The sequence below is a fragment of the Megalobrama amblycephala genome, linkage group LG5, assembly GCF_018812025.1.
Source record: "Megalobrama amblycephala isolate DHTTF-2021 linkage group LG5, ASM1881202v1, whole genome shotgun sequence".
NCBI classification, from domain to species: domain Eukaryota; kingdom Metazoa; phylum Chordata; class Actinopteri; order Cypriniformes; family Xenocyprididae; genus Megalobrama; species Megalobrama amblycephala.
This window is the reverse complement of record NC_063048.1, coordinates 8,973,607-8,990,517: the sequence shown is the minus strand read 5'-3', so window position 1 is coordinate 8,990,517 and position 16,911 is coordinate 8,973,607. Positions and strand designations below refer to the sequence as shown.

Sequence of the window (16,911 nt, the reverse complement as noted above, 5' to 3'; positions counted from 1 at the left end):
CTAATAATCAGTTCAAACTGATAGAAAATATTTATTTAATGTTATATGTGGTATTTTTCATCTGCAAATACCAATGTGGACTTTTATAAAGATCTGATTGGCCATTAACTTTTAAATGCATCATTATGCATTAATATGAGGAGAGTTCTCCACATGAAAGGCTCGCGACTGCAGATCAACGTGCTGCATTTCTCTGTGATACGGTAGGAAATTAGCTAAATGAAATGTGGAGGATGCAGCAGTAACTAAGGGGGGCGGGTCTTTGCGAAGGGTCAATTCGGCTAGGTATACATCCGCGCTAAAATATCAAGGTGAAAGTCATCATAGCTTGCGTAGTATAGACCCAACTCCCAACCCAACTTTGAGAATAGATTAACGGCGATATTTTTTTTATCGCCCGATACGAGTCTCACGTTAACGCAGCACGTTAACGCCGATAACGGCCCACCACTAAAAACAATACACAAAACTGTTAATGATATACCAGTGTTTTATTGATATTTCAGGGTCAGACATTATTAGAAATGACACCAGAATTAATAAAATGTACCGAAAATTCAAGATATGGTGCAAAATGGCCCTAGTATGAGCTTTTTATATTTAACATATGATATTTAAGCATTATTTTCAGAATATTAGCACGGCTGCTAATGTGATATTCATTTTATACAATAGTTCAGTGAATTAAAAGTTAATATTATGATAATTGACATTTTAGACATAATACTGTCATTATTCTATGTTTTTGCTCTATTTCTCGCAACGACAATAGTTCCAAACAAGCCACAGCAAAAGAGGCATGTGTCTCTGCAGCACCAACACACAGTGGTGTTTATTTACTGGATGAATCCGGAGTTTTGAACAAATCGGTTCAGTGATTCAGTGGTTTAGTCACTTGCTTCGTTCCACAATGAATCGGCCGTTTTGAATGAATCAGTTGAGGGAATGCTTCTATGACTCATTCATTAAGACAGTGATTTACTGCCAACTATTGGCTGTTTTAATTTCATAATTGACCCTTCGCAAAGACCCGCCCTCCCCCTTAGTTACTGTTGCTTTGTCTGACAAGCCATGGCGCTGTCATGCCACACAGAGTGAAAACTGCATAGCGGAGCAAAGAGGACACTGACAACACGTCGACAGACAAGACTGAGTTACTTATGATAGTAAACAAAGTTCCAGCTTTCAAACTGTAGTTTAAGAAATTCAAACAATAAAAACCATTTTGTGGCTCTTTAATGTGTTGTGACAGATCACTGTAGCACCTCATCTCAAGCGGCTCGTGAACCGATCATCTCTTCCTACTAGTTCATTTATAGCATCAAATGAACATGAATGAACATGAGAATGAATGTTGTTTCAAATGCAGAAAGACGTCAATACACACCATTTTTTCAAGTTTAAGTCCACCGAGGTTAATCTTCTAACTCCTGACTCCGGACAAAAATTCTGAATGGTTAGATCAGTGTCAATCAAACTCCCAGCGAAGGGTCAATTAAAAGTATAATTAATTTTTCCCCATCTTATTTTTTCTATATTTAAAATTCTATATTTAACCCTCTGGAGTCTGAGGCTGATTTGGGGCTTGGAGAAGTTTTGACATGCCCTGACATTTGTGCTTTTTTCAGTTGTTCATAAACATATAAATGACAAAAGTGTCATTACACTGTATTCAGCACAAACTAGGCTACAATAATATGTGAGGAACATGTATGTACATGTTTGTGTTTTTGAAGGAATAATGTTTATGCATGGTTATTGAAAAAACAAAAATTTAAGTCACTGAAATAAGGCCAAAAAAGTATATTAAATCTATGTTCACAAGACTTTTGGGTATTGGAGGTTGTAGACTAGAGTTTTTGCTTCAGAATTATGTAAAAATTATGCTGCCTACTCCTTCATATAAAACAATATATTGATTTAGTTTTTGTAAGACACTTTTTGTCAAGAAACACAGTATGCATGGGGGCGTGAATCTGCATGAATAATGGGCCATTTACACCTGAGAAGACAAAGGAATCACATAGTAATGATCTGAAATGACTTGCATATTAATGAGGCCTTTCAGTCAGGTAGGCTGTGAAAAAAAACATCTGTAATAATGTCTCAGCTCATCATAAACTCTTTACACCTTTAGTCCACAAATTCATAATATAAAGAAGAAAAGGAACTAGGAACTAATGTCTTCTAGAGATCGATAACCATTGCTTTAACATCCAAATAAACACTTTTCAAGACAATAAATACACGATTGAGACGATGAATGCATGTATTGCCTCTGAATTTGCGTCTGAATAGCGCTGGCTCCGTGGGCGTGGCCGCATTAGCGGGTAATGAGCTGAATCACAGACTTCTGACATGGCTCTCTTTTCATACAGATTACATAAACACAGAATGTTTGTTTTCGATTTGACTTGCACGATTTAAAACCTGACATTTCAACATTTCTTTAGACGTAAGTGTAATTTTTTTTGTCATTAGTATTCATAAGTTACAGTTCATTTTCTGAGAACTATCAGATTGGACTTCGTTCAGAGGGAGAGGAGAGATCACGCATCATGTTAGTTTTCTTTATTTTACAAAAAGCACAACATTGTGTTTTTACTCTGAGTGTACACAAATAAAAGAAGATATTCTATAGTTTCAATTGATATATTACTTATGTCTCTATGACAAGAAATGACGGAGTATTTTAAGTCTGTTTTGCTGCAATGTGAAAAAAAACCTGCAAAATGTGCTGGCGCGTTTTCAGACCTCAGGGAGTTAAATAAATAATCTCAACATTTTTAATGCTGTTGTAATTGCAGTGTAAATGCATTCACCTCTAAGATTACATATACATTAACATGGTTAAAAATTCCCTTTTGGTTTGAAAATGGTTAGAAAATGTCCCTGAAAATCAATTTAAGTGTAACGACTCAGACGGGTGGTGATCCATTTGCAGTTTATTCAGCAAACAGGGCAATACAGGAATCATAAACCAGAATACAGGCAGAGGGTCGCGGCAGGCGGCAGACAGGGATAAACGGTAACAGGCAGATCAAAAGGCAGGCAGCAAGAATCACAGTCCAGAATAACAATCCAATCGGTAACAGGCAATCAATCAGAAATAAACGCTCAGAAATGATAACCGTGGCTGATCAAGACTTCGCAATGAACTGCGTGTGAATGCGTGTTAAATAGTGTGTGGTAATGAGGAGACTGGCGGCAGGTGTAAGCGTGATCAGTCCCAGGTATGTGAATGTATGGGAAATGTAGTCCGAATGAAACTAGTACTCCGTTGAGGGCTCCCTCTGGCGGCCCGAGAGATCTGGTGCAGGGGATCCAATTGTAACAGAGCCTCCACTCTGCGAGCGACTCTTGACATGAGGGGTTGAACGACGTCAGGGTCTACCTCTGGGTCTGGGGGCCAGTTTCTCCGGATGCGTCCTGTGGAACTCGTCAGTGAGTGAAGGGTCGAGAATGTCCTTGGCATTGACCCAGGACCGTTCCTCCGGCCCGTGACCCTCCCAGTTGACCAGTTATTGCAACACCCCTTTACGGCGTCGTGAATCGAGCAGGTCCCGGACCTGGTATACCACCTCGTCGTCAATCAGCAGTGGTGGAGGTCTCTGGTCCTCGGCCGTGGTGGTCCCTTGACCCTCTCCTGGACTGTCAGCGGGTTTCAGCAAAGAAACATGAAAGGTAGGAGAAATACGATAATTATCAGGAAGTTGTAAACGGAATGAAACTGGAGTAATTTGTCTAACAATTTTGAATGGACCCACATACCTAGGACTGTGCTTCTTGCACAATTGCTGGAGGCGAAGATCCCAGGTGGATAGCCAGACCCACTGACCGGGGTGTACTCAGGCGCTGGGCGATGGTGACGATTGGCTTGAACCTCCTGGCGGCGCATGGCCCATTGCAGGTGGATGTGAGCTCAATTCCAGGTTTCCTCACTTTGGCGTAGCCATTCGTTGACAGCCGGCAGTTCAGAAGGTTCTCCTGACCAAGGAAATAGCGGAGGTTGGAAGCCGAGAACACATTTGATCACATTGGTGTGAGTCCTGTGGCTGGCTTTTGGAGGGAATTCTGAGCGTACTCTGCCCAAATGAGATACCGACTCCAGTCGGTTTGATGGTTGTGACAATATGTACGGAGGAAGTGAGTGAGTTCTTGGTTTAACCTCTCAGTTTGACCTGTGGGTGATAGCCAGATGTGAGACTGACATTGACGTTGAGCAAACGGAAGAAAGCTGACCAGACTCTGGAGGTGAATTGTGGGCCTCTGTCGGACACTATGTCTTCTGGCAAACCATAAAACCGGAACACGTAGTAGCATAGGGTCTCAGCGGTCTCCATCGCAGTGGGTAGCTTGGTTAAAGGAATTAATCTGCAGGACTTTGAGAAACGATCCACTACAGTCAGAATGGTGGTGTTGCCTTGTGAGTTAGGGAGATCTGTGACAAAGTCTATGGCTATATGTGACCAGGGTCGGTGAGGAATGGGTAGTGGCTGAAGTAGTCCGTCTGGTGGCTGGTGTGAGGATTTAGTGGTGTTGCAGGTGATGCGGTGAGTTACAAAGTGCGCAGTGTCTTCGGATATGGACGGCCACCAGTACTTATTTTTGAGTAGTTGCAGTGTGGCGGTGATGCCTGGATGACCTGAGGTAGGACTGTCGTGAACGTGGTGTAATAGTTTCTCTCTGTGTTGATCAGGGACATAAGTGAGTTCTAGTGGACATTCGGGTGGTGGTGGAGTTTGAGTGTTTAAGTTGATTTCAGTGGAGATGTCCCATTGGACCAGAGCTACCAGGAAACTGGTGGGAATGATGGTTTCGGGGTTCTGGACTGACGCTTTGCCTTCGTGTATTCTGGATAAGGCGTCTGCCTTAGTATTCTTGGAACTGGGACGGTATGTGACGGAGAAGTGGAATCATGTGAAGAAGAGGGCCCACCTGGCCTGACGGGGATTCAGATGCTTGGCTGACTTCAGGTACTCAAGGTTCTTATGGTCGGTGAGAACAAATGGAAGTTGTGACTCCTCGATCCAGTGTTGCCACTCCTCCATGGCGGCCTTACATTAAGCAGCTAATAGTTTTCTTGAAAAGTAAGCACAGGGATACATCTTGTTAGCTGGTTTGTGTCTCTGTGATAACACTGCCCCAATACCTGTGCTGGAGGCGTCCACTTCGACGATGCATGTTTTACTGGGATCTGGGTGATGTAGTATGGGCGCTGTTGTGAAGCGGTGTTTGAGCTCCTGAAATGCTTGGGAAGCTTCGGGAGTCCATGAGAGTGAGGAGGAGGTCCGACGAGTCATAGAAGTCAGGGGTGCAGCTACGAGACTGAAGTTCCTGATGAAACGTCGATAAAAGTTTGCAAAACCCAGGAAGCGTTGTAGTTCTTTGAGTGTTTGTGGCTTTGGCCAGTTCAGTACCGCTCTGACCTTCTGATCGTCCATCGCCATTCCCTCCTGACTGATGACATACCCCAGGAACGAAGTCTTGGTCTGGTGGAACTCACATTTCTCTGCCTTGGCGTATAACTGGTGCTGAATGAGGCGACGTAGGACTGCTCTAACAAGCTGGACATGTTCCTCCATGGAGTTTGAATACACCAGGATATCATCAATATAGACCATCAGCCACTTATCCAGCATGTCGCGAAACACATCATTGATCATAGATTGGAAGACAGAGTGACTATTGGTCAGCCCGAACGGCATAATGGAGTATTCGTAGTGTCCAGATGATGTAGAGAAAGCTGTCTTCCACTCGTCCCCCTCTCTGATACGAATCAGATTGTAAGCTGAGCGCAGATCTAGTTTAGTGAAGTACTTGGCTTGGTGTAACTGTTCCAGGGCTGCTGGGACAAGAGGATATCTGAATTTTACAGTGATGTCGTTGTGTAATTGTGTAATTGTGATGCTTTGGCTTTGCTGAAGTCTTCATAGAGATCGGCATACTCCTCAGGAAGTCCTGGTACCTCGGGTCTGGGTGTGGTGACAAACGGCTCGCACAGGAATGAAAGACTTGGGCTGAATGCAATTCTGTTGACATGATGTACTCCACCGAATTATCTCTCCACTTCTCCAGGAGATGCTGGGATCATGACGGCGTAACCAGGGCAGTCCCAGAATGAGGGGATGAACAGGTGAACTGCTGACATAGAACTGCAGAGTTTCTTGATGTAGTAACCCGGTTTGCATTTGTAGGTGGTGTGTGTGATGCAACCCTCTCCAATCGGCCAACCATCTAGCGCCTCCACTGCCAAGCGAGAAGTACAGGGTGTTAGAGCAAGGTTGTGTTTGTCTGCAAATTCCCTGGATATGAAGTTGCCTGTGGCTCCCGAATCTAATAATCCATCCACCATAATCTTCTTACCGCCACTGATTATTTTAACTGGAACTTTAACACACTGTATGGTTTGAATCGGCTCACTCACCGCTTTAGTGCTGCTTGCTGCGGGTCTCATTGGGCAGGAAGACTTGTAGTGGCCGGAGTGACCACAGTACATGCACAGATGGTTCTGGGCTTGACGTTCTCGTTCAGCAGGAGTCAGGTGAGTGAAGCCCAGCTGCATGGGTTCGGGTTTTCCCCTGGATGAAGTGATTGTAGGGATTGGAACTCTTGCAGGACGGCATGATCGCATGAGGTTGTCAATCTCTATGGTTAAATCCATGAATTCGTTCAAGGAGCGACCCTCGTCACGGCCAGCTATTGCAGTTTGCAGTGCGGGGTTAAGCCCACGGTGGTAAAGGAGTTTGAGCATATCCTCGACCCAATCAGTTTGTGCTGCGAGAGTGCGGAAAGTTAGTAAGTGTCCTGAGACAAAAGCGAGTAATTGTTCACCTGCACTTCGGCCAGTACTGGAACGCTCAAATACTTGTCTGAAGCGTTGCATGAAGTGTTCAAATGAGTGAAAGCTTGAACCATCAGATCGCCAAACAGCTGTAATCCATTCCAGCGCTTTACCAGTCAACAGGGCGCAAACAAACGCAATCTGTTATCTGTAGTGTAAAGTGCTGCTTATTGATTGACAAATAGTGAGCACTGCAGTAAGAATCCTTTGCACTTGTTAGATTTTTCAAGGAAAGCCAGTCGGGGACTTACAGTGTTGGTAGATTGGTCAGGAGGTTGGCTGGTAAGTGGTAGCGCGGCGGGTGCCGGCGTGGCTGACTGGAGATTGAGGCCTTGCAGAGAACGCACCAGATCCTCCGTCAGCATTGTCAAACGCGTGAGCTGGTGCTGATGTACTGTTAGCTGGCTGGCCTGAGCCGATAACTCCGTAGAGAGCTGAACAATTGCTGCTGGATCGCTTAGTGGCGAAGTCTTCTGTAACAACTCAGACGGGTGGTGATCCATTTGCAGTTTATTAAGCAAACAGGGCAACACAAGAATCACAAACCAGAATACAGGCAGAGGGTCGTGGAAGGCGGCAGACAGGGTAATCAGAAACAGGCAGAGGTTCAAGACAGGCAGCAGACAGGGATAAATGGTAACAGGCAGATCAAAAGGCAGGCAGCAAGAATCACAGTCCAGAATAACAATCAAATCGGTAACAGGCAGACAATCAGAAATAAACGCACAGAAATGATAACCGTGGCTGATCAAAACTTCGTAATGAACTGCGTGTGAATGCGTGTTAAACAGTGTGTGGTAATGAGGAGATTGGCGGCAGGTGTAAGCGTGATCAGTCCCAGGTATGTGGGTGTATGGGAAATGTAGTCCGAATGAAACTAGTACTCCGGTGAGGGCTCCCTCTGGTGGCCCGAGAGATCTGGTGCAGGGGAACCAATCGTAACATTAAGAGGTCAAATATTGGCTCCTAATGTAAAGTTAATTTCTGTCACTTCCCTGTAGGTGATATTCCATAAAATATATATAAGCAAAGTTAAACATGATGCTATTTACTAATAAACCAATATAATTAATGCATCACACGTCGATGCTATTTTTTGTATAATTTTTATAATAATAATAATTATTAAAAATTTTAATAATTATGAATGAGTACTATAATAAATAATATTATTATTATTATTATTAATATTATGGTAAATGTATAATTATGAAAGTTAATTTCTGAAGAAAAAATAAATAAGTTCAAGGTCAATATAAACTCTACTTGACCTGGTTTGTGTTCACTGCGACTTGAGATTTGTTTGAGACTTGATGTAGGACTCACTTATGACTTGAACATGTGTGACTTGCTCCCACCTCTGCTAATAATCGACTCTTTCTCTGTGATTATATTCACACATCACATGATGACACTGGTATCTGCACATCAGCACTGATTGTGTGTTTCACCAGGATTCTGAGGTGCTCATGTTATTTTGTTGAGAGTTTATTCATGTTACAGATCCCTTGTTCCCCTGGACTCCTAATCCCATGATCCTCCTGTTCTCCACACCTGCACTCACTTCCCTCGCCATCTCCCCATCATCACGGATCACCAGCACCTGGACTCTATTGTTAGCACTCCCTTTATATTGCACTCACTCCCTTCACTCCTTGTCCGTCTTAATGTTATACTACGTGTATGTTTGGCTCTGTTTACCCGTGTTCATTAAAGTATTGTCATTATTTGTGGAAATCCGTATCTGCCTCATCTCTACACCAGCATACCGTAACAGAAAGACGGACCTTAAACCGACTGGATTTCCACAGAAAGATGGAGACTTTCCCCAGCTCCCTGGCTCCTGCTCCTCCAACACCTCTCACTCTTCTGACAGCCGGCGATCGCCTCATCGGGCTCCTACAGGTGGGTCGTTCGCTGGAGAGGTATGTGGAGGAGTTCGTTGAGCTCGTGTTTTTGTCTGACTGGCCTGAAGCATGTTTGATCTCCTTGTTTCTGGATGGACTAGATGATGACACCATCCGTTTTGATGAACCCGATTATCGTTTCTCCTTAAGCGAAACTATCAATTCCATTTTATGGTTAAATGACTCCAAATTCTATGTGGATTGGGTTCAGGATAGGTGTTTGTCTCTGGTCCATCCAGAAACATGGTTGACCGGGCCAGTCAGTCAACCTCCGTCTTCCTCCGCATACCCCTCCAGCGAACTTCCTGCCTGTTCAATGCTGGACCCACACTCCTCCACTGGGTCCCGCAAGCGGAGGAGGAGGAAGCAAGCCGCTCCAGTCTCCATGGAGCCCTCTCCAGCCAGAGAATCAACCCCAGAGCCCGCTCTAGCCCTCTCCGAGCCTGCAGCTCCATCCCTGTGCGAGCCGCCAGATGATGCTGCTTGGCTCATAGACTTCTGGTCCGAGCCAAGTTCTCCAGTCTCCGCCGAGCCAAGTTCTCCAGTCTCCGCCGAGCCAAGTTCTCCAGTCTCCGCCGAGCCAAGTTCTCCAGTCTCCGCCGAGCCAAGTTCTCCAGTCTCCACCGAGCCAAGTTCTCCAGTCTCCGCCGAGCCAAGTTCTCCAGTCCCCGCCGAGCGAGTTTCTCCAGTCTCCGGTGCCGAGCAAGCAGCGCCAGTCTCCGCCGCCGAGCAAGCAGCGCCAGTCTCCGCCGCCGAGCCTGAATCCCCACGCTCCGCCGCCGAGCCTGAATCCCCACGCTCCTTCGCCGAGCCCTCAGCTCCAGCCGCCGCCGAGCCCTCAGCTCCGGCCGCCGCCGCCGAGCCAGCCGCTCCAGCCGCCGCCGCCGCCGAGCCCGCTTCTATAATGAACTTTGTTATTGAACTCTCCAGCCCAAAGACTGCTTTCCCTCCCTGCCTCCCTCTCCTGCCTCCTCCTATATGTGTCTGCACTGCACCTCCGCCTCAAGCCTCCTCACCCAGATCTCCGCCTCGGCCCTCTGGTCGATTACCTTCACCCTGGCTCCAACCTCCCTCTCCTCCACCGTTGCCCATCAGTCCTCCAGTCTCACCAGTCTCCATCCTGCCTCCGCTCACACCTTGGTCCCTCGTCAGCCTGCCCTCCCCTCTGGACTGCACTCCCCCGTCTCCGCTCCGTCACTCCGTCCCTCGGTTTCAGTTGGCCTCCTCACTCCCCCCGGTGTTCGTTTTGTTGGCTGTCTTACTGCTTCCACTACGGCCTTCTGGAGCCCCGGCTGCGCTTCGGTCGGCGGAGCCTACAGTTCCGCCATCACCCGCCAGTCCTTCAGCGACGCCTGGGCTCAATGGCTCGAAGGCTTCGGCCCCTGACCCGCCATGGCTGCCTTCGGCCCCTGACCCTCCATGGCTGCCTTCGGCCCCTGACCCGCCATGGCTTTTGAGCCCGCCCTGGAGACCTCCACTCCAGTCTGCTCTTCCCCCTGCTCCGGCTTAAGGTCTCCAGGGCGCCCACCCCCCTCCCGGTTGTTACATCTACGGCGCGAGGACGCGCCTACCGGGAGGGGGAGGTACTGTTACAGATCCCTTGTTCCCCTGGACTCCTAATCCCATGATCCTCCTGTTCTCCACACCTGCACTCACTTCCCTCGCCATCTCCCCATCATCACGGATCACCTGCACCTGGACTCTATTGTTAGCACTCCCTTTATATTGCACTCACTCCCTTCACTCCTTGTCCGTCTTAATGTTATACTACGTGTATGTTTGGCTCTGTTTACCAATAATAATAATTGTCATTATTTGTGGAAATCCGTATCTGCCTCATCTCTACACCAGCATACCGTAACAATTCAATGTCAATCTTGTTTTATTAATAATTGTTTTTCCTTCATATTGCAGTGATTTATTTCTTGGTATTTCTGGGAATTATTATGTTTTAGTTTACTAATTGACTTTAATCAGTGTTTCGATTAAATTGACGATTTACGATTTAAACGATTTATTTAAAAATGAAATATCATTATCGTGTTAATTAGGTGTGTCACAATATACTGGTATTGGTGATAATATTTAAATATTTACCATAATATTTAAAATAATGAAGGTTGATCTATTTGCACAAGCATTACAAGATAAGTTGAATTACACCAAAGATTTGTGATTTAAAAAACCCTCTACACTGTAACCTGTGTCTGTTGTCTGGTTTGTAGTTTGTTTGGTTTATTTAACTGTTAGTTTTACTTTCTTTTGCAGGATAATAATATATTTAGATCTAAATTTTCTTTTTTTCAGGTAGACTCCTCACTCCTTCCTTCTACTGCTGGCAGGATCTGACGGTTCAAACAGGAATCTGTCACTGAACCGCCAGATGGGGTTTACACCAAAGGATATTTTTTTTGCACTATCTACATATTAATCCTTATTCACTTCGAGTCTTTATGGTAGAGATCATTTTACCACAGTGTCTCCAGTTTACAGTGAGGATTCTCCAGTACAGCAGAAAACAACTTCACTCCTGAGTCTCCTAGTTTATTCCCAGACATATCCAGTTGTCTCAGGTGTGAGGGGTTTGATCTCAGAGCTAAAGCCAGAGCAGCACAACCTTCATCTGTTACACCACAATCACTCAACCTGTAGAGAACAATGACACACTCTTCATTCTCTCAAATCAGATCAACAGAGACTTAGTTATTACAGTTTTTGCCTATTGCTTGAACACTATAGACGCATGCTTAGACCAAAGTAACAAAACTTGAAGCTTTTGTTACTATATCTTAAACACAGTGTAACCATACCTTAAACAAAAGCGCTGCTTTGCACTTCAGTTGCAATTCTACAACACACTTGCTCCTGCACACTACACACTATTTCATACATAAGACACTTCATTCATAAATTAAATCTCATGGGCATCATTGGGAAAACACATCTATTCAAAATACAAAACACATTGGGTGATTGAAAACACTTAGACACACACCTAAAAAACACTTACTTACAAAACTGATCACCAATCAGCCAACCACAAATAAGCCTCAGTTGAGCCATTTTGAGAACTTTGCAAGCATGGAAGCAGGGAGAGCAAGAGGTAGAGGCAGAGGAAGAGGAAGACAAAGAGAGAGAGGAGTAGGACATGGTCGAAGAGGCTATGCACGGAACAATATTTCAGATGATGTTAGAGCAACGTTAGTGGATCATGTGATAAATTATGGCCTGACAATGAAGGAAGCTGGACAGAGAGTCCACCCACATCTAAGCCAGTTCACAGTTGCATCCATCATAAGGACATTCAGACTGGAAAACAGGTATGTCTTCAACTCTCCACTCCAGACTGTATCTACAGTATTTACAGTACTGTACCGTATCACATTACTGTATCACATGTACTGTATTGCAAGTTGTCTAGTGCTCCTTTTGTAACAAAAAAATGGTAGTTTTGTGGAACATACAGTACAGTACTGTGTACAGCAGGGGTACTCAACAGGCGGCCCGCGGGCCGCATCCGGCCCGTCAGCATTAAATTTGTGGCCCGCATCATGCTACATATAAATGTATTTTTATTATAATTTGCGTCCAAAATTAGCGTGAATATTACTTCGTTTTTTTACACGTACACTAGGGTAGGCGTACAGTGCGCATGACGCTGTAATCATCAGCAGTGAACGCGTATAGTGTACGCACGCAGCACAGATTTTCTAACCGCAAAGAACAACATAAACTGAAGGCACATAGTTTTTGCACTAATTTAGTTTGTCCACAAGGTGTCAGCACTGAAACGGGCTGTTGTTTCAGTCTGAAAACAAACGGAGAAGACAGAACAAGAGTAACAAAAAACACAACAGCCGACCGTGTTGAAGAGCGCTCGTTTGAGGGGATTAAAAGATACCAGCAACTCTAATTTTAAACAAGTACAAATACATTTTATTGTAACTATTTGAGCGAAACTCAGTGAAACTTGCAGTGTGTAAGTTGCCGAGCATCATGAAAAACAAACCTTTTATTCTTAATGGCAATGTGTTATAAACAGAAAGCAAGCAGCGCTCCCATTACAGACCTGTCATCATATCATTGAGCTCACGGAGAATATCTTATTTATCATGTTTACAACATTGGTTATAGTTAGATAATTCATGAGATTGTGATTGAACATTAAAAAAAAAAAAAAAAAAAAAAAAGATTTTTGGATTCTTACCAAATTAAAAGGTAATAATAATACAAATAATAAAACGTTTATTCTCTGAGTATAAATAGGTGCTATAAAAAGTGTTAAAAAGGTGCAATGGAGTATAAAAAGACTATAAAAAAATGCAATGTTTTTGTCTTACGGACAAACTCTTATCAGCCAGTGAACAACAGCCAGACCTTAAATTTCTTGTGAAAAGAATGCAGACATTTCAAATGAATAAGGATTTCTTTTCATCAGTTCTTGTTTTTCTTTATGCATTTGTACATTAAGAATACAGCAAGACAAGCTATTAATAATTTTTTTAAATGCCATTTATCATGTTAAGTGACACTTTAAAAAGGACACCATACTATTAAGACTTAGCTAGATAATAAACTGCAATTTTAGTAAAATAACAGTAAAACTACAAATATTGTCTTAAGTAGGCCTAAATAAAAGTCTTACGATCCAAGTTATAATTTGTGGCCCTTCGCGTTTCATTTGGTTAAAATGCAGCCCTCTTGGCCTCTGAACTTGAGTACCCCTGGTGTACAGTATACAGTACTGTAAAAAAGAATCGAACCAATATCAATTTGTGGTTGCATTTTTTTTACAGAATGAGTAGGAGACCTTCTGCGGGTGATCGGCAATGCCTGTTCAATTCAATCATGATCAATTTGAAGTTGTATACTTGCCCCCTTACTTGTCATTTCTAAACCCTATCGAAGAATTTTTTTCAGCTTGGAGATGGCGCGTATATGACTGCCAACCACATGCCCGCATTCCTCTTCTACAGGCAATGGAAGAGGTATGCGGAGACATTGAGGTAACGTCAATCCATGGATGGATTCGGCACACAAGGCGTTATTTTCCCCGTCACTTTTTTTTTTTATTATTATTTTTGCATTACTGAATTTACTGTACTTCACTGTAAAGTAATAGTACTGTGATGTGCAGTATTGAGTTGATGTCATTTGTAACCTTTCAGTACTTTCATTTATGGTTGTTGTGAAAACGTTTGTTGAAAAAAAAAAGAATTCATATGATGCAAGTGTGTATCATTTTGTCATCAGAGTGACATTTTGACAAAGGATTGTTAGGTTTTGATAGCAGAGTTTCATTTCTACATAGATGTGAATGGTTTATTTCCTAGTGTTGTGTCTTGTGTGCTTGTGTGTAAAGTTTTGACACAATGAGCCGAAGTTTTGCAAAAAGTGTTTAAGCAATTGGCAAAAACTGTAAAAAGAAACCAAAAACAAAACCTCTTGATCTTCAGGTATCAAAGTCCTGACTGTGAGAGTTTGTGTTTAAAGTAAAGGGTGTTAAATGTTGATCATTTCATCTTACTGAGAAGCAGCTGATGTGTTTAGTCATTTACAGATCAATCACTCAATCACCTCAACTCAAGAGAGAACACATGAACACAGAACTATATTATTTCTTACCCTTTATTTAAACAGAGATGATATTAAATAAATGAATGGTAATCATGTTGACTCACATTTTTTTGTTGTAATGAATGTAATAATAGTTTGATTCCTTTATTCCATTAAATGTTACTTTATGAATTATTGAAATTGCAAAAATTACAGTGACAGTTTCATGTGAGAGTCACGTATGATCTTACCTCAGATCCTCCAGTTTACAGTGAGGATTCTCCAGTACAGCAGAAAACATTTTCACTCCTGAGTCTCCTAGATTATTCTCAGACAGATCCAGTTTTCTCAGGTGTGAGGGGTTTGATCTCAGAGCTGAAGCCAGAGCAGCACAACCTTCATCTGTGACACCACAATCACTCAACCTGTAGAGAACAATGGCACACTCTTCACTCTCTCAGATCAGATCAACAGAGACATCATTAAAAAGAAACATAAAAAAACAAAAGCACAAATCCCCATTTTTGATTTGAGTTTTACTATGTGTGTCTGTGTATATCTGCGCGTCTGTGTGTGTTTTTGTCTGTGCGTGTGTGTGTGTGTGTGTGCGTGTGTGTGCGCGTGTCTCTGTGTGTGCTTGAGTGAGAGGGAAAGCTAATATAAAAACCGATGCAACAAATTATGTTCACAAATTATCACATTAAATAATATGGAAAGATGATCACAGAAAAAAGATGGATGTGATGGTCATTAAAGGTGCTACAGAGGATTTTTCATCGACTGAGAAACCAAAGACTGTTAGTGAGTTTTTGAAATGAGCGCATGCGTAAGAACAACCCCCCTCCTTCACAGCTCATTTCGAGGGAACGCCTCCCAACACTTATGCACGAGTATTGGAACATGAGTGTTTGTTTACCACCGGCATTCGCTGTGTCGTGTTAGTGGATTCATTATGTCGGACTCACCGCAGGTAATCTGCAGTTGTTACTCCTGTCTTCTGACAAAAACATTGCATGCGGCGCCTGTGGAGTGTGGAAAGTTACTGGAGCATGCAGCCGTGCACGTCTCTCACAAGGAACGTCATGGCAGTGATTGACAAGCCAGAGGGCAAATCGTTTATGCGATGATCGATTGGCTGATGTTTTTAAGACCATACCTCGTGCACAGATGATGTATATTAATATTATTCCATTCAGTGCACCTAATAAATAGTCTTTTATCAATTAGTAAAGACAGTTTCAAGTAATATTGCAAAAATGTATATAACAAAACATCCTCTGTAGCACCTTTAAGGATGAATTCATGTTCTTCATGTATCAAAGTCCTGACTGTGAGAGTTTGTGTTTACAGTTTTTTTTTTCAATTTCTAACATACATTTGTCCAATCTGTATCACATTTTCAAAACTCTAAACACATTTAGCAGAACATCCGTCTGTTGTGACCTTACCATTAACACAATTCATGTCGTTTTCACACAAAATGCAGTCAATTAACACATTTCTAAAAGGTTTAAATTTTCTCTTCATACAAGTTTACCCCATACCAAAATCATGGATCTTTCTGATCTTATTTACAAATGCTTAAACACAGCATGACAGAAATGAAGACCGAATGTTACAATTTTTAAATATAGTATAAACCTCTTCTTCTGCAACAACAGCAGATCAAAATTATTGAAAAAAATATATAAAACTGTAGGGCATTGTTCGACAGAACTTAACAAATGACTTTATCAACAAGGAACATGACAAAGCTTCATTTGACCAAAGATCCATTTCCTGACCCCAAGACCCCCAGCATTAACAGGAGTTATGACGTGTCTTGAGTACTTCTCAGCTCATCAGAAATTAAGAAGGTTTCACACTGCATGACTTTACAATAGGAAGAATCGCTGACAACTCTGTCTGGCAAGCAAACTACGTTTCACAACCAAACACACGCAAGATGTGACAAGGAAACAACGCGATATCACACGTGCAAGACTGGAGTTATTATTATTATTATTAAAAACGGTAGTGCGCAAGAAGCTTGCAATACAAATTGCCTGTGCGCTGATTTGCAGCGAAAACAAGAAAAAGAAAAGAAGAATATGGAGGAGGAAATAGTTGGTGAGACTGTGGATTGTGTGTTCTGCAACGAGAGTTGGAGGTAAATACATAACTTTTCAATGTGCTGCTGTTGCTGTCAAGCAGATGTTTGTGTATGAAGCCATGCTTGCTGATATTGTGGTCTATAACTCCTCCCCGTACTCCCGAGCTCTGTATCTTGCTCTCTCATTGGCTGTCGGTCATCGCCGATGTAGTTTTCAGTCAGAACACTTTTCACACAGCAGGATTTTGAATCACTGACAGGTTCAGATATTTAGCATGGCAAATATCTCACGGGCGTCGGCGACTCGTTGACGATTCTCTCAGATCGCGTCTTTGCTCATTCACACTGCGTGATTGTCACTCGCGTGAACGAGCACCGATTTGCCTGTGATTTCGGGCATTTGTCTGCGATTTCTCAAAACCTGTCAGCGAGCCAAAATCGGGGTTAAAATCGTGCAGTCTGAACTCGGCTTAACATGTCTATTCTATATGTGGGTTTTCTTAAAATGCATT

At 43.0% G+C, this 16,911-nt stretch overlaps 1 protein-coding gene across 1 annotated transcript in view; it reads right to left on the bottom strand.

Moving 5' to 3' along the window:
* LOC125269404 (ribonuclease inhibitor-like) overlaps nt 1-16,911 on the bottom strand; it is a 28,602-nt gene that overhangs the window by 10,891 nt on the left and 800 nt on the right. The window contains exon 3 of the mRNA XM_048192356.1: nt 14,559-14,763. Coding sequence (XP_048048313.1) covers nt 14,559-14,763 — 205 coding nt within the window. The remainder of the gene's footprint in view (nt 1-14,558; nt 14,764-16,911) is intronic.